General features: G+C 31.4%; 1 protein-coding gene and 1 pseudogene across 1 annotated transcript; both read right to left on the bottom strand.

The window, feature by feature from the left end:
• Positions 1 to 441: 441 nt before the first annotated feature.
• Positions 442 to 774, bottom strand: LOC149568298 (aspartic proteinase nepenthesin-1 pseudogene; annotated as a pseudogene).
• A 15-nt stretch (positions 775 to 789) lies between these two features.
• LOC149568297 (aspartic proteinase nepenthesin-2-like) lies at positions 790 to 1515 on the bottom strand. The gene is made up of 2 exons (XM_089816709.1): positions 1349 to 1515; positions 790 to 1195 (listed from the first exon to the last, which is right to left on the bottom strand). Exons 1-2 carry the CDS (start codon positions 1513 to 1515, stop codon positions 790 to 792), a joined length of 573 nt encoding a protein of 190 aa, XP_089672835.1.
• Positions 1516 to 20279: the final 18764 nt, after the last annotated feature.

The following is a 20279-nucleotide window of genomic DNA, read 5'->3' as shown; positions in this document are numbered from 1 at the left end:
AAGAGATCTTCCCTGTAGTGTGGATGTAGCCACAATTTGTGGTGAATCACGATAAATCATGTGTTTGTGGTTTTCTTATTTTTATTATTCTGTTCTTTCTAGTTTGCACTTTCAGTGAACTTCACATGTACAGAAATCACAGAATGACAACAATATCAGATTATGTATTATATGAGGCAGTGCAGAAAACATAAATAAGAGACGATAGAACGTATTATATTGGACCTTGGTAGAAACTGAGAAGAGGAAGTTGTAGAGACATTATGTATTATATAAGGCAGTGCAGAAAACTTGAATAGAAGATGATAGAACGTACTATAATGGACGTTGGAAGAAACTGAGCAGAGGAAGTTGCAGAGACAGACAAAGAGGAGGGAGAAGAGGGTGATCACTGATTGTTCAAAGGGAATCACATTTAGCGGGCATGAAGGAAAGACTGTTCTAAGCATTGTCATAAAGAATGTGGAAATTCTGCTGCTGTATGTTTTCAAAGATGGAAAGTGATCCCGTGGTGCCACCCATGGCGAGGCACATAAGACTGGATTCCCAGACGAAAAGATTGTCGCTTGCAAGCACGTAATCCACCCCACCTTTGAAATTGAATACTACAGTTGGCAACATGATGTCACTTGATGTCTGGTAACACAAATCCAGCCCCACCGCGAAAGAGCCATTTGTTGGAGTCATATCAATGGCCGATTGAATTGCTTCCTTCACGGGGTTGTATGTAGCCTCTACTAGAATTGTAATGGTTGTTCTGGATTCAATGATCATGCCGCCACTGTCCGATTACGCATCAAAAATTCCATTAGGAATATCTACTGGGTTGCCATTCACAGTAATTCCCATGACAGGAATATACCAGAAAGAAGAACCCGCAGTGTTCTTAACAAAAGGTACCGTTTTGGCTCTGTTCAAGGAAGCACTAGCACCTAAGATAAGAGGGCTTGTTTGTGGAGGAGAGTCAGTTCTGGAGACGAGACAGTACGAGAATTTGTTATCTACCATGGAACCCAGCTGAGAGATGAGCGAGAGATCACCTCTTCCAATCCCCACAAGACCGCCGGAGTCGGAGAAACCTTCGTTATCATGGCCGCATCCGAAAATAATGCCTGCAAACATCCCGTCACTACTGCTCCCAACAGAAAATGACTCCTTTGCCAGGTCGCCGATTGTACGAGAGCCATCGCCATAGCTGTACTAAAAAGTATAGTCTGGATTGCATGCTATTTTGAAACTGTCCAGAGCATCACAAAGAGAGTCGGTGCATGAAACGGTGGAGTAGGAAGAGGATTTGGAGGGGTCAAAGATTGGCGTAGATTGGGAGCAGCCATCGCAGGGCTCGCACTTGGTCCAAACAAGATCACTCCCCGTGTCAACAATCACTTCGAAGCTCACAGGGGGTGTCCCCACCGCAACACTCATCAGGAATTCTTTGTTCCCAGCTTGAACGGGCGTTTGAGCATCTAATTGCCCGCATATCTGCTGCTTTACAAATGCCTCGATTGCATTCATTTGTTTCTTGCTTCGATCGAAAGCCAAACATAATCGCTCGTACCATTGAAGCCTCCCTCAGATCTATGCGTCAGATTCACCTTCAATTTGAACTCTTCATTCGAAGAAGATGCCACCATGGGAATAGATAAACATATGAAATCCACAACGCCCAATAATTTGGAGCACCCCATTTCTTTCTTTCTTTCACTAATGTGCTCTGTCTCCTAAAGAAGAACAAAGTGGATTTATATAGGAATGGATAACCCTAGGGTGTGTGATTTGTAGTTGTTAAGAGTTGCGTAACAGATTAGATCAGCTGAATATCTCACATAATTGAAGTGATTCTTTAACGATTTAGATAGATGAGGCCACAAATATTCTGAGGTAAAAATATTTGCCTTCATGGGTTGTGATTCTTCTTTCTAGCTCTAGTTTTCGTTCACATTAAGCATCATCCGTCCGTGTTACTCCACTAAAACATCACTTGCACATCACTTGCGTTTGTTGCAACATAAACATGCCTAATAGGTATCACACTATTTGTCATGATACTTCAATGATTTATCGTATGAGCCAAGAAAGTTTTGCAACTCCAACCATTAGCCCTTGCGGAGAATTATTCTTCCTTATTGGCTTCCACTAATCTCACCATTCCACAAACTTTTGAAGTAGAATATTCCCCTCCGTGGGGCATAAGTTCATTTCTTCTCATCTCTGAATTCCCATTTCGTGTTTATACTAAATTAAAAAGAGAGCTCTTTCCGCTTTAGATGTTATGTTCTATCATTTCTTATCTATGAAATTTTATACCATAATAAAGTGAAAGACACTTTAACTAATGTGAATAAAGCAATAATACCTTTTTTAGTTCTTATGGTATTATTGGTATGAAAAGTATATTAGTTTTTAAAAATAAAATAAAATATTAATACATGTATTAAAAGAGGTACAATGGTTAATTTCATAGTGAAATATATATAAAATAATGTATTAGAAATAAAAGGAAAAAGGAAAAAGACACAAGAAAAGAAAAAATGAATATATATGTATATAGGGGAGGGAGGAGGAAAAATGGGAGAGAGATTACTAAAGAGAAAGCAAGAAAAAAAAGAGATGTAGATATATATAGGAAGAGAAAGGGGAGAAAGAGATAAAAAGAAAAAGAAAAAAGGAAATGAAATAGATCTAGATAGATGGAAAGAATAAGGGAGAGTTAGATATAGAGAGATACTAATGAATAATAAGAATCAAAGAGATATGGATAGAAAGTGATTGTGACAAGGAGATTATCTAAATAATAATTAATCAACAAATAAATCAATGCATTGTTTATCATTGATATAAGTATTTGTCACCCTTTGATTATAATTTATTTGCTATATTCTTTCATAGATATCTATTTCAATATTTTAAAAATGAGTAATTTTTTTAAAATTAGAAAATGCACATTGTATATATTTCTATGTGTTTATAATAAACATGTTGGTATACATTAACATACTTTTTCAAAATTAGCATACATAGAAGAACCCAAACTAAATTCTACTGGGTGATCAAGGTAGGACAAGAAGTGTGGAGGTGATCTGAAGAGGCAAGTGCCAAAAAGTTGTTCAAAATGGAAGGATGGGTTATGGGTCTGGGAACAATTGAAGATGTGAAAGGTTACCACTGACCTTGAAAGGCTCCATGGTTTCAAGCCTAGAGCTACTATAAATTTTTTTACAGGTTGGAAGAACTTCAATGCGACCATGTATGTAGTCTCCTCCCCTATAAAACACTTATTTCATATTGAAAATCTCTGGTTTACCAAAGAAAGGCTTGACATGTTTCAAAGAAAGGAAAATTACTAAAGAGAACCTCCAGAAGTTTCCCAAGGATGATGTGGAAAAGAAATCTCTTTTTAAAGTGGGTAGCTACTTTTGTAAAAGATAAATCAAGCCTATTTGGCATACTGTGTTAAGCTATGTTAGGGAATACTTTACCCTAGATGGTAGGAAGAGGTGAGTTTATTGCTTTAGCTTTTTGTTTCTAAATCATTTTCATTATGGGGACAAAATTTATATTTCATATTATATCCTAAATTCCTTGAATAAGAGTGTATTTAATCATAAGAAAAAATCCTCTCACTGTATCCTCCATGAGGGCATTATCCTATTATTCACAGAGTATTGTAAATCTAGGGTCCCTAATGCGAATCCAAAAATTAAAAAGGAAAGTGGGTCAAGGATTACGAGTAAAATCCCTATTTTTGGTAAAAATACTTTTGTTGTAGAGAGTGATGACATGGGGATGGACATGGAGGAAGACAAAGATGCCACCTTTAAGGACACAAAGGCTGCCAAGGCCTCTATGAATTTCTAGGAAAAAGAAGGGAAAGGTATGAAAGTAAGGGATGAAAATGAGAACTCTCCTCTAGTTAAAACAAAAAAATTCATGGTGATACTACTAAAAATACTAGGCAACATGCAAGGACATTTAGGTCTACCATAACAAGTATGATAAAAAGGATAAGAAGAAGGAGGTGCCTATTTTTAACATAGTTGAGTACTATGCCTCTAACTTTAAAGAGGTGCCCCCTGCAAAAGAAGCTAACGATTTTGGGGACCCTAGGTCCATGCTAAACATGAATGATAAAATCAAGGAGAAAGAATAGGTTAACATTTCCTTTGACACTTGGGTACATAATAAAATAATCTCAATAAACAAATGGTAGAAAATATGGAAAAGGACTTGAAAAATTAAGTGGAGGAATGAAAAAGATCAAATAACGTCATCCTGAGTCAATTGTAGGAGATGGAAAAAGTAATCTAGGATAGAAATAGGAAAATTCTCTCCTCTATTCATATGCTCATGGGGCAAAAACAAGATTTATCTCAAGGGGATTGAGCTTAAGGTGGACCTTAACAACAAAGATAAAGATCAAAGGAAAGAGGAGGTTGAGGGCCCAAGGAAAAGGAAAAGGGGAAGACTACACAAGAACAAAGAGATCATTGGCTAGAAGAGCACCGAAGAGGACCATGAGGTAATAGAGCTTTAGGTGACTAAGGCTTTTAAGGAGGTGGCCTAATGTTGGTTTCATGTTGTTGTCCTATCTTTTTCTTGGTTTTTGTCTAGTTTTGGTTATTGGTCTTTTATTTTGCTAGATCTATTAGTAGGGATGTTGATTTTGGTCAAGGATTATATATTTCCAACATACTCTTGAATTTTGGACATTAATGTTTAATCTCTATGTATCTTAATACTTATTGGATTTTAGATCCATATAATACCTGCTTTTACCTTATTCCACAAATATTTAAAAAAAATAAAAAATTGATGGTAATGGGCAAAATTCAATAGTAATTCTTTCTATTTCTTGGTATTAACTATTATTATTTGTTAAGCTTGAGTACACACAAAACCAAGACCTCATAGATGAGAGGTTCACAACTTACCATTGTATCACACAAGTTGTTTCCTAATATATTTTTAATTTTAACATGATATCAAATTTTTAATATTTTTAGATTATATATTTTTAAAACTAATTTTTTCAAAAAAAAAAAAAAGAATTTATAATTAAGAGGTTAAATTTAAAGAAAAACTACAACTTCTTACAACTTAGGTGAACATATTAATTAGTTTATTAATGTTATATGGATCAATAAAAATACCATAAATTAGGTATAAATGAAAATTACAATAGTATAAATTCATTTAACTTAATTATTTTCAAGTGTTCTATATTCACCCAAAAAAATTATATTGTTAATTTAAATTTTTTATGTTAAACAAAACAATAATTTGTTTTAATAATTATTAAGAAATTTTTAAAAAGATATATATAACTTTAATAATATATTATATAGTGAATTAATAATTAAATAATAATACAACATGCTTATTAAATTTTTGTATATGATAAAATAATATGTAAAGTACTAAGAAATATGGACATGTTAGAATATGATAGAAATATCTAGAGACGTACATTGAGCCCGAAATGAGGAAGAATGACAAGATTAACTCTTTTGTGCATAAGGTCTTGAATGGAGAAGAAAGAGAAATCTACTATGTGACACTTTTGGCCTAATCGATTGGGATTGGGAACTTATGCATTGAGATATGTTTTATGGGTTCTTTGACAAAAAATAATGAGAGAACGTAGAAAAGGTTTACTAGGACAAGTGCACTGATGAAGTATAGCTATAGGTGGAGTTGGGGGATAATGAGAAAGAATTTTCTAAGCGAGAGGCCTAAGTGGACATGGAATTGTTGGGAATATAATAGGGAAAGTCAGATACTGATAGGGGGTGAATCAGGATCTATAAATGCATCTCACACTTCAAATATGAAACATATTTGATATCTTCACCATTAACCCTTATCTCAATTTTACCATAAATAACATCAACTATTTATTGCAATAAATTATCAGATCCAACATCAAATTGCATGAATGAACTCTCATAAACACATAACAAATAAACACAATGATTTTTTAATGTAAAAAACCCCGAAGGTGAAGGTAAAACTGTGGTGGTGATGACACATGAAAAATATTCACTACTGCAGCAATAAAATTGTGCCTATTAAGGCTACAATATTTTGATCACTTTTGATGATCTACCCTATGAGGGGTCTATCTTGTCAAAGGCTAAAAGTGCTACTAGGTTCTACCTTGACTAAAGGATCTTTATATCACAACTAAGGGAGTACTTTGTTAAGAGATTTACAAAAGCTTATTAAAGCTACTATGTTAAGAGATTCAAACCTTGAAATACCTATTAGAATGTCCAGTACCTAATCCTTTGGTATGCACTTATAATTTTGATATAAAATCTCCTCTATGCAATATATTATCACCTTACTATGATTGGTCTTCTTTAACTCTTCTTAAAACTATTCATTACACTCCTTAGTCTCTTCTGATTGATTCACCCCTAAAACTTTGAATGCAACCAAACTCCTCATCCATGCATACTTGTACACACAAACTAGGTTGAATAGACCCTCCTTAAATAATTATTGGGTGAACCTTCTAGATCCCAATCAATGATCTAGATTCATTTCTTTTGCAACTTAGTCCTTGCAATATTTTGGTTGGTGGATTGCCTCATAGGGATTTATGATCTTCCATTTGATGTGTAATTAGCTCCTTGATTACCTCCTTGGTCTATAAAAAATGCGTCCAACTAGATAAAAATTGGTTTGCATTAGATTTTGTCATCCAAAAAAATATGTAAAATTGTGTCTCTTAACACTTATATCATACTAACACTCCTCATAAAAGATTTCATTTGTCTGCCCCTTGGCCTTAACTCTTCTTGGCATATACTAAATAATTTGGTCTCTATATCACTCCACGTGAACTATTGTCCTTGATAAACTAAAAAATCACTAAAGTAGTTGGTGCCCTCTGACTTTCTCGATAGTAACTACTACTTGATGTAGTGCCTACCCCTACTTTGCATTTTGTTATTTTTTCCAAACTCTTTTAGGCTAGTTTTATGCTTGATGATTAGTAGCATTATTTTGAGATTATCACATGTTGTTTCAGATTCAGTTGATTTTATGATTAGATTACTTGGTACTCTATAAATCATGTATCCATGATGATTATTACAATGCTTTCAATTATTGATGATGATTAGTTAGATGGATTATCATATGTTTTTTCTTATGGATACTTACCCCATACTACATGTGTATGGTGTGCGTGCATTTTTTCTTTATGTATGGCATTTCTAATGTGGTTAAGGAAGGGAAGCGTAGTCACCTGCCAGTTGGGATCTACACGATGCACTACTTTCCATTGCTTGTTTAGCTTAGAATATTGTGTTTGTAAATGCATGGATTTTTATGTAGGTTGTAGGTACTGAGTATCAATTTTCTTGAACTGCCAGGATGAGCGTACCCTATCACATTATCTCAATGGTAAGAGAGGGGAGATAAATTCTTAAGTCCAAATCTCAAACCTTTAAGCCATTTGTCCTAGATAATTAGGACAAGTATCCAAGTTGAGTACGCTCTGAATGAATCAAATGATGTTAATTTGTGATTATAACCCTTTAGTTTGATTTTGTATGTGTTTTTCTATGATGGGTTTTTGTATTTTGTTTTATGAGTCTTTGGTGAATTTTCTATTAATTAAGTCTAATTAAAAGATTAAATTAATGATTTAATTTAATGAAAATTTAGTACGGTATTTTAATATTTAATTATATTTAATTAATTGAAAAATTAATTAAATAAAAATAAATAAATTTGAAGACAAAAGTTATAAGAATAAATTTAGAACATGATAATATTTATTTATTTTAATAATAATATATTTAGAGTTCATTTTTAAATAAATGCTAAATAGTATTATTATTTAAGTTAATAAATATTTTATCAATTAACATTTCGAAAATAAATTCAAAAGGTGAAGATATATTAATTTACTAAAAGTTTTAAGTTTGCATGATGTATGCATGAGATTAAAATATAAGAAACTAATAAAACAAGTATATTTAATAAAGATATTTTAATTGCATAAAGTGCACATGGATTAAATTTAAAACAAAGTCATGTGGAAATTAAATAAAGTGATTTAATAATTCAATAAATGTGCATGGAAAAGATAAAGAAAAGATTAAGGAAAGCTAATTTAGAGTTGAAGTTGGGTGAGAAAGGAGTTCTCCCAAGTGAACGCACAATTAGTGCCCAAATTTTAGGAGAGAACTCCATCTCACAAGTGGAGGGTTCATTTTTTAGGGACATGAATTTTGAAAGTGAATTTTGGAGAAGGAAGAAATTTTCAGAAAGGAGAAAGTTTTAAGAGGAGGAATTTCTCTACAATTTTATTGGGCATAGCAATTACCATCAATGTCTATGTAGACACTAGTGATTTTTGCATATTTTAAATACGCTCTTTTCTTCCTATCTTCACTGTGTCCGTTAAATGGTTCTTTGGATAATTCTTGTGATGAATGTTTTATATTGTGAAATTTTGGTTTGCATGTTGATTCTTTCTATGTGCGAAGAGATCAAGGAAAAACTCAATTAGAAACCTCATTTTGTAGATTAAAGAAATTAGAATTTAATACGGGAAGGGTTTGAATTTGAAAATGGAAATTCTAGATTGGAAATTTGAATGGTTAATGATATTTTCTCTATGAAACTATATTTGTAAATGTTTATAATTTTTTTTTAAAATAATAAAATAAAAATGATTTATTTATAGTTATGTGAGGGGAGGGGGGAAATTTGTTATATTAAATTTTATATAAGACAAAGTTTAATAAAATATATATTTATATTAATAAAAAAAAAAAAACATTTTGGGAGGGGTTTTACCCACCCCCCCCCCCATCTTACCTGATCACTATACTATACAGGCTAATTGCTACATGCAACAACAATTAATACTACTGCTGGTGGCACTGTAGGCAACTGCATGGCAAGGGCTAGCAGCATTTATACTTATGTGATAAAGGTTTTTTTTTAAAGTTTGTTTTTAAATTTATAAATTTATTAATATTTTATTATGATCTAATATTAATTTATTAATATGTTTTATAATATAAAGTTTATTGTTATTTAATGATTTTATTAATAGGTTTTAAAATTAATATATTATTATTATAAATGACTTTTAATATTAATTTCATAATTATTTAATAATTTTTATTAATAAGATTTTAATATTACGTAGTATTATTTGATAATACTTATTAATAAGTTTATTATTATTTATTAATTTAAATATTAATGCATTTAAATATAGTTAATTTTTAATTAATGAAATTATTGTTAAATTTATTAATTATTAATGACTGATAATTATTGAGATATTAATATAGTTATTTATGTAATTATTAATTAATTTAATTAATTGTAAATTAATTAAGTTGAACTAATAATTAAGTCATTGAATGGAGTTTTAATTGATTTAATTATCGATAATACCAATTTTAATAAAATTGAAAATTATTTTATTTGAAATCGATTTGTATTATTTAATAATTTAAATAAATAATTACCTTTGATTATTTTGGAAAAATGATTTAAAATTAAATAGGGGTAATTATACAATCATTTAAATATAAGAATGAGTTAATTGCAAGGGTTAACTATGAAACTTATTTACTTGAAACATATATTAATCTAGAAATTTAAACCTTAATTTTAACTCAATCATGTAATTTCAAACTCAAACCAAACTATCAGATTGCTCTATTTCCTGTGTACTTTCTATGTTTGGGGTTTGGGGTTGACTAGAGTGTTGACCAGTTGAGGACATTTACCAAAGGCTTGGAAGTTATGTGATTGTGATGTTATGATGTTTTGATCTCAATCTTTTTTAACCCAACCATGGTAATATGTTTGGTATGCTCTATGATGTGTGTTGATCTATTGATTGTTATTGTTTTCCAATGTTCTTATGTGATGCTTAGGTGAATGTTATGACCTACTTGACTTAACCATTTTTGAGTCCTCAATCAGTTATATTTGAATTGCTTTCCAATCATTTTGATAGGACTAAGGTGTTTGTTTTCTTTGTTCTTGATGATGTCATGTTGTGACATGTTTGACTTAACCATTATGAGTCTTTGATTAGTATTATTTTTGGGATGCTTTTTAGTTGCTCATAGAGAACTGATGTGATTATTGTGATTTAACTCTTGATGCTTTCTAGTCACTTGTATAGGATTGAGGTGATTTTATGTGATTCTTTGATTTAAATTTTCATGAGCCTAGGATAGGTTATCTACATGTAGTGTCGAGAAGTGGCTTGCAATGGGGGTCGAGGCCCTAAGTGGTTTCCAGGGTAACCCATTGTAAGTTGTTTAATAAGTGAAAACATTACACTAAATGGGGATTAAAATGAACCTAATAAGAGTCTTTGTTTGTTCTTGCCCATGCCTCGAGTGCTAGTACAAACTAGGATGGGAGTAGAGAGAATGTTTGGTTGCGACCTTGCATTCTGTAGTATGCCTTGTTAGTACTAGAGGATACTAGTGGCTGCATAGGGATCACTAGGGTGTTAGGGTTCTGAGAGAGTCATAGGGTAACTCTAGCATGATTCATGTGATGACACTTGCCCACTTACATAGTAGGTTTCCTATGTTTCTTTGTATGCCTCTAGGAATTAGATGTCGACCTATCTTAGAACCCTTGAGTTAGAATACTTTTAGGATTTCTTCGACTTAGAGTGTACTTTTGATATGTTGTTTGATATCCTATTTGGGACTTGAGACTATCTCCTCAGCATGGTGGGAGTGGGCCATTTATGTTCCACATGGTCAGGTGGTAGTACTTTTTATTCTTACTATTGAGATTTGTCTATAGATGTCATGGCTGGAGTTTCCTTGTTTGCATTTCATTTCATTCTATCTCTGTATCATTTTGATGGATGGTTGTATCTTATGATAGATGTTTATATCTTTTATGATGGATGGTTTCATTTATTGTATTTTACTTTATATCATGGATCTGAGAAGGATGATGTAACCTATTTTTATAAATGTATATTCTTTTAGCCTTTCATACCCTATGACATGTACAATAGATGATTGAGCATTCTGAATTTCATTTGCCAAGAGGCATTCAAAACAAATGTATATTATTTAAATGGACATTGGACTTTTAATTATTCATTCATATGGATGTGGTAGTTGTTAGACATAGTATTAGTTAAATTTAAATGGGAATCAATGTCTTGGGATCCTTAAGGAATGTAACCTATTATGTATACTTATAGATGATTGTATGTTTTTGCTTCCTCTACTTTTTGTTCGATGTGTATGTATTATCTTTCTTGTTCTTTATTTTAATTTTTTTTTTTGGAAAACTTAGAAAAACTTTAGGTTAATTCTTCAATACATGACTTGACATATATGGGATGACTCAATTGTAGTGATGACCAAACAATCATGTCTTTTATGAGACTGCACTTGATATATACATGATCTAAAACATCAAAATGTCAACTTCAATATTTAAAAAACTCCCTTTGATCATCCTTATCCATCATTAGTGTATTCTTGATCATTATCATCACCCCCCTTGTTTTGGTCACTCATGGCTACTGGGGTGGAGGTGTCAAATGTCAAACTTATCCAAAAATAGTTTTAATGTTACCTAATGTATTATCCTAGTTAGTCCTTATGAATTAAATGGCATGAATCTCTATATCCAATTTTTCTACAAGATCCACCATGCCATCAACAAATGACAAATTTTGATCTAGTTGGACTAAATCTTTTGCATTCTTCAAATGCATTTACATAACCTCAAGATGAGGTGTACTTATGGCTTGAATAGAAATCATTTTTTCCCTAATTCTTCTATACTCTTTAGTAAACTCTATAAGCTTTTCCTATTGAAAATTTACCTTAGATAAGTGGAATACACTCTAACTGGCATCCATAGTTAGCGCATTGGCACTATACTGCAAGCCCTTTTCTAACTTATCTATCCTTTCTATGATGTCCTTTGTGTTAGCATGAATTTTGATGGTATTCCTTTGGGGGAGTATCCTAACAATTACTACAGTACATGGAGATGGATAGCATGATTGACATGTTGGATTCATGACAATATTTTTCATTAATGAAAGCATAGTATGATTTCTGTGTAGTCTAGTAGATGGGACAATCTGATGATAATGTCAGAAAGTGTGTAAGTTCTAGAGTCACATGTGTGAGAATTTGTAAAGACTATGAGCTGAAAGTGTTGTGTAATTGCAAAATAATTAATTATCTTAATATGATCCTATTATAATTAATTAGGAAAGCCTAAAGGATAACTCAAGGAATATTTTTGGGGACATGATATAAAGGAAGGATATTTTCCTTGTTTAAAAAGGTATCAAGTGAGTGGATTATGCAAGCAAGAGAAAAGTATTTTGGTAAAAGTGAGTAAGTGGTCCAAGGGATTATTGGATGCAAAGTTGGTGATCTGGTATAGAGATCAAAAGGAGAAAAATTTTGGTTGACAAGACAAAAGAAGAGGAAGTACAAGTATTTTGGTAAAAGTGAGTAAGTGGTCCAAGGGATTACTGGATGCAAAGTTGGTGATCTAGTGTAGAGATCAAAAGGAGAAAAAGTTTGGTTCACAAGACAAAAGAAGAGGAAGTACAAGAACAAATTATTTCTATTATTCTAAAAGGAATGATATAGAGATCACTTGGATAGTGAGTTCAGTGATCTTGTCCCTAAAGATATTTGGATAGTGGCTCCATTGCCTTCTACAACTCCTAATAGGGTTGGAATCTCCTAATAGGGATTCAAAGTCTCCTAATAGGGGCTGATATTAATTGAATATTTTTGTTGACTCTTAATGGGGTCCATCTTCTAACAAGGAGCATTCATATTAGTACATCTTTTGTGGGTACCATTTTGACCAGTGTTTTCTCTCTAATCAAGGGTTTCCCTAGTAAACATATCTGGCATCATTGTGTATGAGTATCTTGTTATGGTTTATAATTATATTACTCATATGGTTAAGAATTAATAAAGTTGATAATTTTTATAATAGTTGGATAATTGATTCACACCCACCACAAAGTAATATTGGTGGAGTTTACTTTCTATCAATTGGTCTCAAACACTAGTACATTAAGCCTCCATTTTTTACCAACATTATCGATGAAAGGCCAATTTGGCTTGTTAAATTCATTTTTTTAAAAATATGATCCCCATAAAGTCAAAATTTAAACAATATTTAAGTTTATCATCAAAATTTTGAAGATAGTTAAGTTTCTTGTTGAAATTTAGACATTATCAGGACCATATTGAAAAAACAAGTGAAATAGTTCATTTTGTTTTTGTGTTGTAGATTTTGGGTGGGAGTTTGGGTCAAGGTTGAGAGGAGAAATAATGGTAAGAGGTAACCCTTATCACATTTCAGGGTTGATTTTATGTTTAATTTTTGTTCCTTGTTTTATTTAATTGTGTATGCAAACCAATTTGACCAAACTCACTCTCATCATTTGTAAACACATTTTCTATTTCCTGATAATAGTAAATTTAATCATGATTAGAACCCTCACTGAAGTGATGAAATTCCACCCATTCTTAATTCAATAGACTTGTAGAACAAACCCATATGGTAGAAAGGAAAATCAACCATGGGTGGACAGAGAGCAAATGCTTCATTTCCATACTCTAGAAGAGAAGCTATTTCATTTCTATCTGCTCCCACTATGACTACCCACCATCCACTTCCCACTTTTGAAAGTTCCTATGACACTGATAGGCCTAACAGTTAGGTGAAAAGAATGAAATTATCTCAGCCTCTCTTATTCGATTATTGCAAGCAGAATATTATATTTCCATGGAGACGTGACATATCCAATTATAATGTATATTCCTCAACCTTTTCAAATATCCTTCTAAAGTTGTAATGGTCATGTGAGCTTTGAAATAGGGCATCTATCAAAGATTGTTGAAAGACAGTATGCTAGCGATGTGAGAAATGAGATTTAGAAATATTTTCTTATAATAAATGTAATCACAAAGTTTAAAACTAGATATGATAGCTTTAGCATTTCATTATTAACATCTTCCTTTGTATATATAGGAGGGCACTATAACCCTTATTGCATTTGAGAAACACTTGTTCCTTGTTTTCTTTAACTCTATATGCAAACTCTATAACCCTTATTACATTTGAGTAGCACAACTTGTGGTACCAATCTTCTTGGGATGACTTCCTATCAGTACTAATTTCGTCCCCACATATTATTCCATGAGTAAGGAACTAACCATGGTCTCTAATCTAAATGAATGAGATTGGAAGATCTATTTGAATGAATATATGAATCATCCCAACCACTATTACCCCCCAACAAGTCATACTTCTATGTTCAGATCTCCTAGTCTAGCTTTAAGACCATGCTAGTTTACATGGTCACTGAATAGTAGAGCAAAGTGAAATACCAAACTCGTTTTACTCATGAATTGACTTTTTCTCAATCAATTATTTTTAGGTCTAGATCTAGGGTTTGATTCTTTTGGCATGGCTTGTATTAATGTATCTAGGGTTTGATTCTTGTGGTAATGTATTAAAATTCCACATTTAACTACTTCCACTAGTGCAAATGTTGAAGGGTGACACCCCACCAATTAAATACATCAACATGTCTTGCATTGGATATATGATGTCCACCTATGCATTTATAAGGATGAATATGACCTAAGAAGAAATGTATTTATGCTCTATTTCCTTATCAAAGAAGAATGATGAGATATATGTCAAAAAAAAAGGTTAATCTATGTACCTCCTAATCATTTTTAATAAATTAAGAAAATGAGGATAGAAGAGTAATTAAATTTTGAAAAGGTAGAGTTTTGAAAGGGTCAAATATTTTTTTATAATGTAAGAATGGTAAATTAAGGAAGTGTTTCTAATGTGAAAGAACAATAATGATAATAGGAGAGTTAGTAAGGACAAGATTGTTTAATTTGGAGAGATCTTTGTATAAAAAATATATAATTTAGGTTGTTCAATATTCTTTGGACTAATTTAGATTCAAACCATTCTAAATTAATTTTTCATTTCTAATATTTGAATATTTAGTCTTTAATTTTAGTTTTAATCTCTTTTGTTGTTTACTTCTTCTTGTTTTACAATTGTAGTATAAATAGATGTTTTTCTTATGCATAATTTTTTGGTTGGGATCCATACTATTTTCTATCCTGCTTTGTATAAAATGTGCTAATATTTTTTAAAAAGACATCTTCAAATACATCAAAAGAATATTAAATAGCATCAAGAAACAAGAAATTGCAAGAAAGGAAAATATAAGAAAAACATGAACACAGCATTGAAAGGAGCTAGAATATAAAATAAAAACACAAAACATACAACTCGTCAACCATAAAATAACAACTTGATTAAAATGGTTTGAATTCAAATTGTTCCATGGACCACTAGAAAACTCATTTCAACAATTATTTCCATAATGAATCATAATCATCTATTGGTAAATAGACTTGTCATGTTGAAACTCTTGACAATTTTCCCAATAGAAGTGTGAAAAACTAAATACAACTATAGGATAACTATAAGCATGGTAAATGAAACATTCACCCTTCTAAAATGATGAAATCTATTTTTTAATTCTAATTACAAGTGATAATCATAATTCAATGTTGAGTCATCACATTTACACTTTATTAATTCTGCCTCAATCAACTCTTTACTCTTACAATGACATAGAAGAGGAAGGCATGAATGTAAGCTGAGTTCCATTAGTTATCTATACAAGTTGTCACTAATAATATTTTCCATGTCAATAAACTGAATTCCTTCACAAGTGATGGTGATAAAAAGATTCAACCTTCAAAGTCATGGCAATTCTTATTTTCCACTATCCCATTAAGAAAGATGGCTATGTTTGCAATGTCATGTGTCAATAAGGACATATGAAATAATTTTGAAATTTTCAATTTCCCTTTCTTAGGTATCATGATCCAACTTGTAGATATGGTGTGGAGGCATTGGTCTTTGTTATGAATAAAATATTCCTCTACATACTCCTTGTTGGCATTTGTGATCAACAATTAGACCTTGGGTCAAGCCTTGCTACCACTCTATCATCAACTGACACTATTTGTTAAGAAAGTAAATTGTATGATCATATGCATTATAGTACAAGTTATGGACACTAAATGTACTAAGATTTTTTTGGCACCGATTAGAGATTAAAATGCTCCAAATTAAACTATGAAAATTTACAATTCCTCTATCATTTTTTAGATAGCTCACAATATGCTTTTCCTTTAAATATTTTTCATGACTTTCACAAGAAAAATGTGTTCATATGAAGTAGGGAAATCACTCTTATTGTTATTAATATCTATAACATGTCTTCTAGTTGAAAACTTCTTTGCCAAAAGAAAATAATTGAGCTTCTTTGAAGATCAAATATATTTAAGAAATTCCACTTCATTTTTCTTGTTCTAATTGAAACATGTTGTATATGATTGTATAATCCACATTTATGTCTATGTGGGAGTCAACTATTGGAAATCTTCATTACTATACTAGATGGACATTGATACAATAGACTGACCACCAATATTCCTAAATGACTAATAAATAGATTGATAATAAACTACTTCATGATTGACCACACAAACACATACACACACACACACACACAAAAATATGCTTGATAATGTATGATAACAAAAAAGGTCAATGGATGCATAGAAATCAAAGACAAAAGGTACCACAACACTTAAATTGTATAATTCACTTGAATTGGTTATATGGCACCCATACTGAAGAGATATTAATATTTAATTATTTAATTATTTTCAATTGTATACAAGATACTACTAATGCTTGTATATTTATATTTGATATAATTTATAGCAGGCAAATATTTGCCTATGAAGAAAATCCATGCCAAACAATATGAACTTAGAACAAAATAGGTTGACAATTGCTAGATTGTGGTCTCAGTTCAAAAAAAAAAGGTGATGGAAAATGTTATTGTGCTTACAAAAAATGGAAGGGCTTAAAGAAAAAAATAATTCTATTCACAACAACATAGAGACATTGTAGACAACATGATCACATTGAAGGGGAAAAGGATTTTCATCCTTTGGTGAATGTTGATTTCAAACTAGTGGAACATGGAGTTGTGAATACCAAAGAATAAGGTAATTCTCCCATAGAAGAAGATGATCCTGAGGTAGAGAACACAATTGAAGATGTTGGTATTGGCATAGCTAATAATGTGCCAAAGGATAGGATTGAAGAAGATGTTACTAGCACAACTAATGAAGATGATGAAGACCATGATAGTAGTGCATATAATGAAAATGATGAAGAGAACCTTGATATACTTGTAATTGAAAATGCATACGAGCCCTTGTACCAAGGCTCCTAAACAATGCTTCTCTTTGATGTATTATTGCTGGTAAACTTCAAGGTTATGAATGGTATATCTAATAGAGAAATCTTATGTATGCTAAGGCATAGTGTAATTTTTGTCATCTTCTATGTTAGTGTACATTAATCTTCTTTATATTAAAAAAAGGAGTTCCATATGTTGACAGTTGAGTTTTTTCTACCACCGTCAATTTTCTACCTTGCTCATACCAAGAATTATCGACCATTATGAAAGATATTGGAGTGGAGTGTCAAACAATACATGCATATCCCAATGATCATATTATATATCATAAACAACATGAATTTGTAACATAATTCCTTAATTGTCAGATTAGTAGATATCGATTAGATCAAACAACCAAAAAGGTTTCTCACAAGATTCTTCAATACATTCCCATTATTCCATGTTTGCCATGATTATTCAGGTGCACTAGCTTGGCATAATCTATGGATTACCATGCATGCAATAGAAGTCAAGATGACATTATGAGAATTCACGTGGATGGTTCTTCATTTAAGGACATATAATATAGGTGACCATTACTTAAAGAATAAACTCATAATCTAAAGCTTTCATTGGCAATAGACAATGTCAATTCATTTGGAGAGATGATATCTATTTACTCAATTTGGCCTATTTTTATAATTAACAATAACATTCCTCCTTGGATGTCCATAAATAGGGAGCACACAATATTGGAAATGATTGTACCAAGCATTTTTCCATTTAATAGTCATCTAAATTAATTTATAAACATAATATCAAAATAGCCATAATAATTATGTTTTGTTTATGTTCAATCACTTAGTAAGTACCAAGTGAAAGATATGAATGTATATATTGAGCCCGTGATTGATGATTTTTTGGAGTTACGGAGTGGGGTCACTATGTACAACATCTCTAGACCAATTGGTGAAAGACAGTTTCAATTTTATGGAATTTTTGTATAGACAATACATGATGTTGTCAAACTAACAAATTTTTGTGGTATGTAAAACTGTTAACACATATTTTTGGTATGTAATGGTGCTGACACATTTTTCATTGTATGTGATAATTATAAATATGAATCTTCTAGTACACATGTCATCCAATTCTACATGATCTTTTAGGCCTTCAAACAAAAGGAAAATTTGCATGTCCAATTTTTGGTCCAAAGATGGAATCTTGTCATTCAAAAAGTTTAGGAAAGTAGGTGTTTGATCATCATAGACACTTTCTCCACAAAAATAATCAATATCAAATTATCAAAAAATATATTTTCAATGGGAAAGAAGAGACAACATCAAAGCCACAAAGAATGACACTTCACATGTATGGAAGTTAGAATACAATAGAATGAATCATCAAGTTAATGCCATTCCATCTGATGCAATTTTTTGTATGAAATAAAAATTTGGATATTGTCTTTTGTTTAGTAATGAAATAATTGATGTTCATGAAGGTCATCAAGGAATTGATAAGAAACTTCCAAATGGACTTAAAAGCTATCCTAGACAACTTAGTAGGTTGTCATACTATGAGCAACTTTGAATCGTGTATTTATTTGATGTTATGCATATTAGAAAGAATGTAGTAGAGACACTATGGAAAATATTGGATGGAAGGTGAAAAATAAAAATTGGTCAAAATTTGTAATGACATTGGTCAAAAGCAATAGAAATTGGATTAATAAAAGTTCCATTTCTTGGTTATTAATGTAGTAGCAAACTAATGCCATATTTGAAGCCATGAAAAAATTGAATTTCACACAAGATTTTCTGCAAATATAAGCAATCTCATGTGAAAGAAAGGTGATTTTGGGTCAGGGTTGAAAATGCATGATTGGCATACCTTCGTCAAGGTAAGTCATGTTCTTCTCTATTTACAATAAATTTGTAAAACATAATGTACTTTTCATTGTTTTATTTTATAACATATTAAAAAGGTCTTTTTATTATTATTGCAGTATGTTCTACCTCTATCTCTCCCATACAACTTTGACAACATAAGTGTCAACCAATTTATATATGATCTTGGGAAATATATGAGGTTAGAAGTGTCATTTGTTATATTTGTTGTATAGATATTACTTTTGCATCTTGCTCTTCTTTTTCTATAATTTATTGTATAATATTTTGTAAAGTCTTGCTAATATATTTTTGTGTAATGAATATCTTCTAGGTGGTTGTCATCTAAATAAATTGATAAAAAAAAATAAAGAATTGGAAGATAAAAATTCCTTAGCTTTTGTGTGAAATTGAAAAGTGTCTACCTTCAACTTTTTTCAATGTGCAAGAACACTTCCTCATACATCTAGTTGAGGAGATTCAATTTTGTGGACCTATACTAACTAGGTCAAAGTGGATGGTTGAGAGGAACTTGAATTGTTTTAAAGGCTTGGTTCGACAAAGAGCATGTCTTGAGGATTCCACAGTCAAAGGATATATGGTATGCTAGACCATGGTGTACATTAGTGAATATCTTCCCAATTTTCATCAAAGATCCATGTAGATTGCATTTGACATCCCAATTCTATTAACAAATTTTAAGGAGATTACTTGATGGGAAAAGGTAGATTGAGAAAAGTGAGAAGTAATTATAAGATGTTATTGTAGTTAACTAATTCTTATCCATCATCAATATAATCTATTTCTAAATGTGTGGGATGCACTTCATTTGTATATTACAAATATTCTTGATTAGATGATGGTATGGATTGAAAGATCTCAATAAAATGGTCTCTTATTAACATGGGAAGGTGTTTCTTCATTGGCTAAAGAAGTTCATCATAATGGAGATCCCAATGTTACACCAATGGTAATTGATCTAGCAAATGGTTTAAGACATGAAAAGGTACATATAAGTTAATCTATTATGATCCATTTTTTAATATCAACTCATGGATGGATGCATAATTTTGATG

The sequence above is a fragment of the Cupressus sempervirens genome, chromosome 3 (assembly GCF_028749045.1).
Source record: "Cupressus sempervirens isolate cs-2001-9-10 chromosome 3, ASM2874904v1, whole genome shotgun sequence".
NCBI classification, from domain to species: Eukaryota; Viridiplantae; Streptophyta; class Pinopsida; order Cupressales; family Cupressaceae; genus Cupressus; species Cupressus sempervirens.
Note: the sequence above shows the minus strand (reverse complement) of the source record. Positions and strands in the feature narration are given on the sequence as shown.

Bases quoted from the DNA above. Each gene is read 5' to 3' on its own strand.
- LOC149568297 (XM_089816709.1), bottom strand. From the start codon at position 1,515: ATGAATGCAATCGAGGCATTTGTAAAGCAGCAGATATGCGGGCAATTA. The intron at 1,196-1,348 runs GTGCGAGCCCTG...TTTTTAGTACAG, and splicing joins AGTGATCTTGTTTGGACCAA to CTATGGCGATGGCTCTCGTA.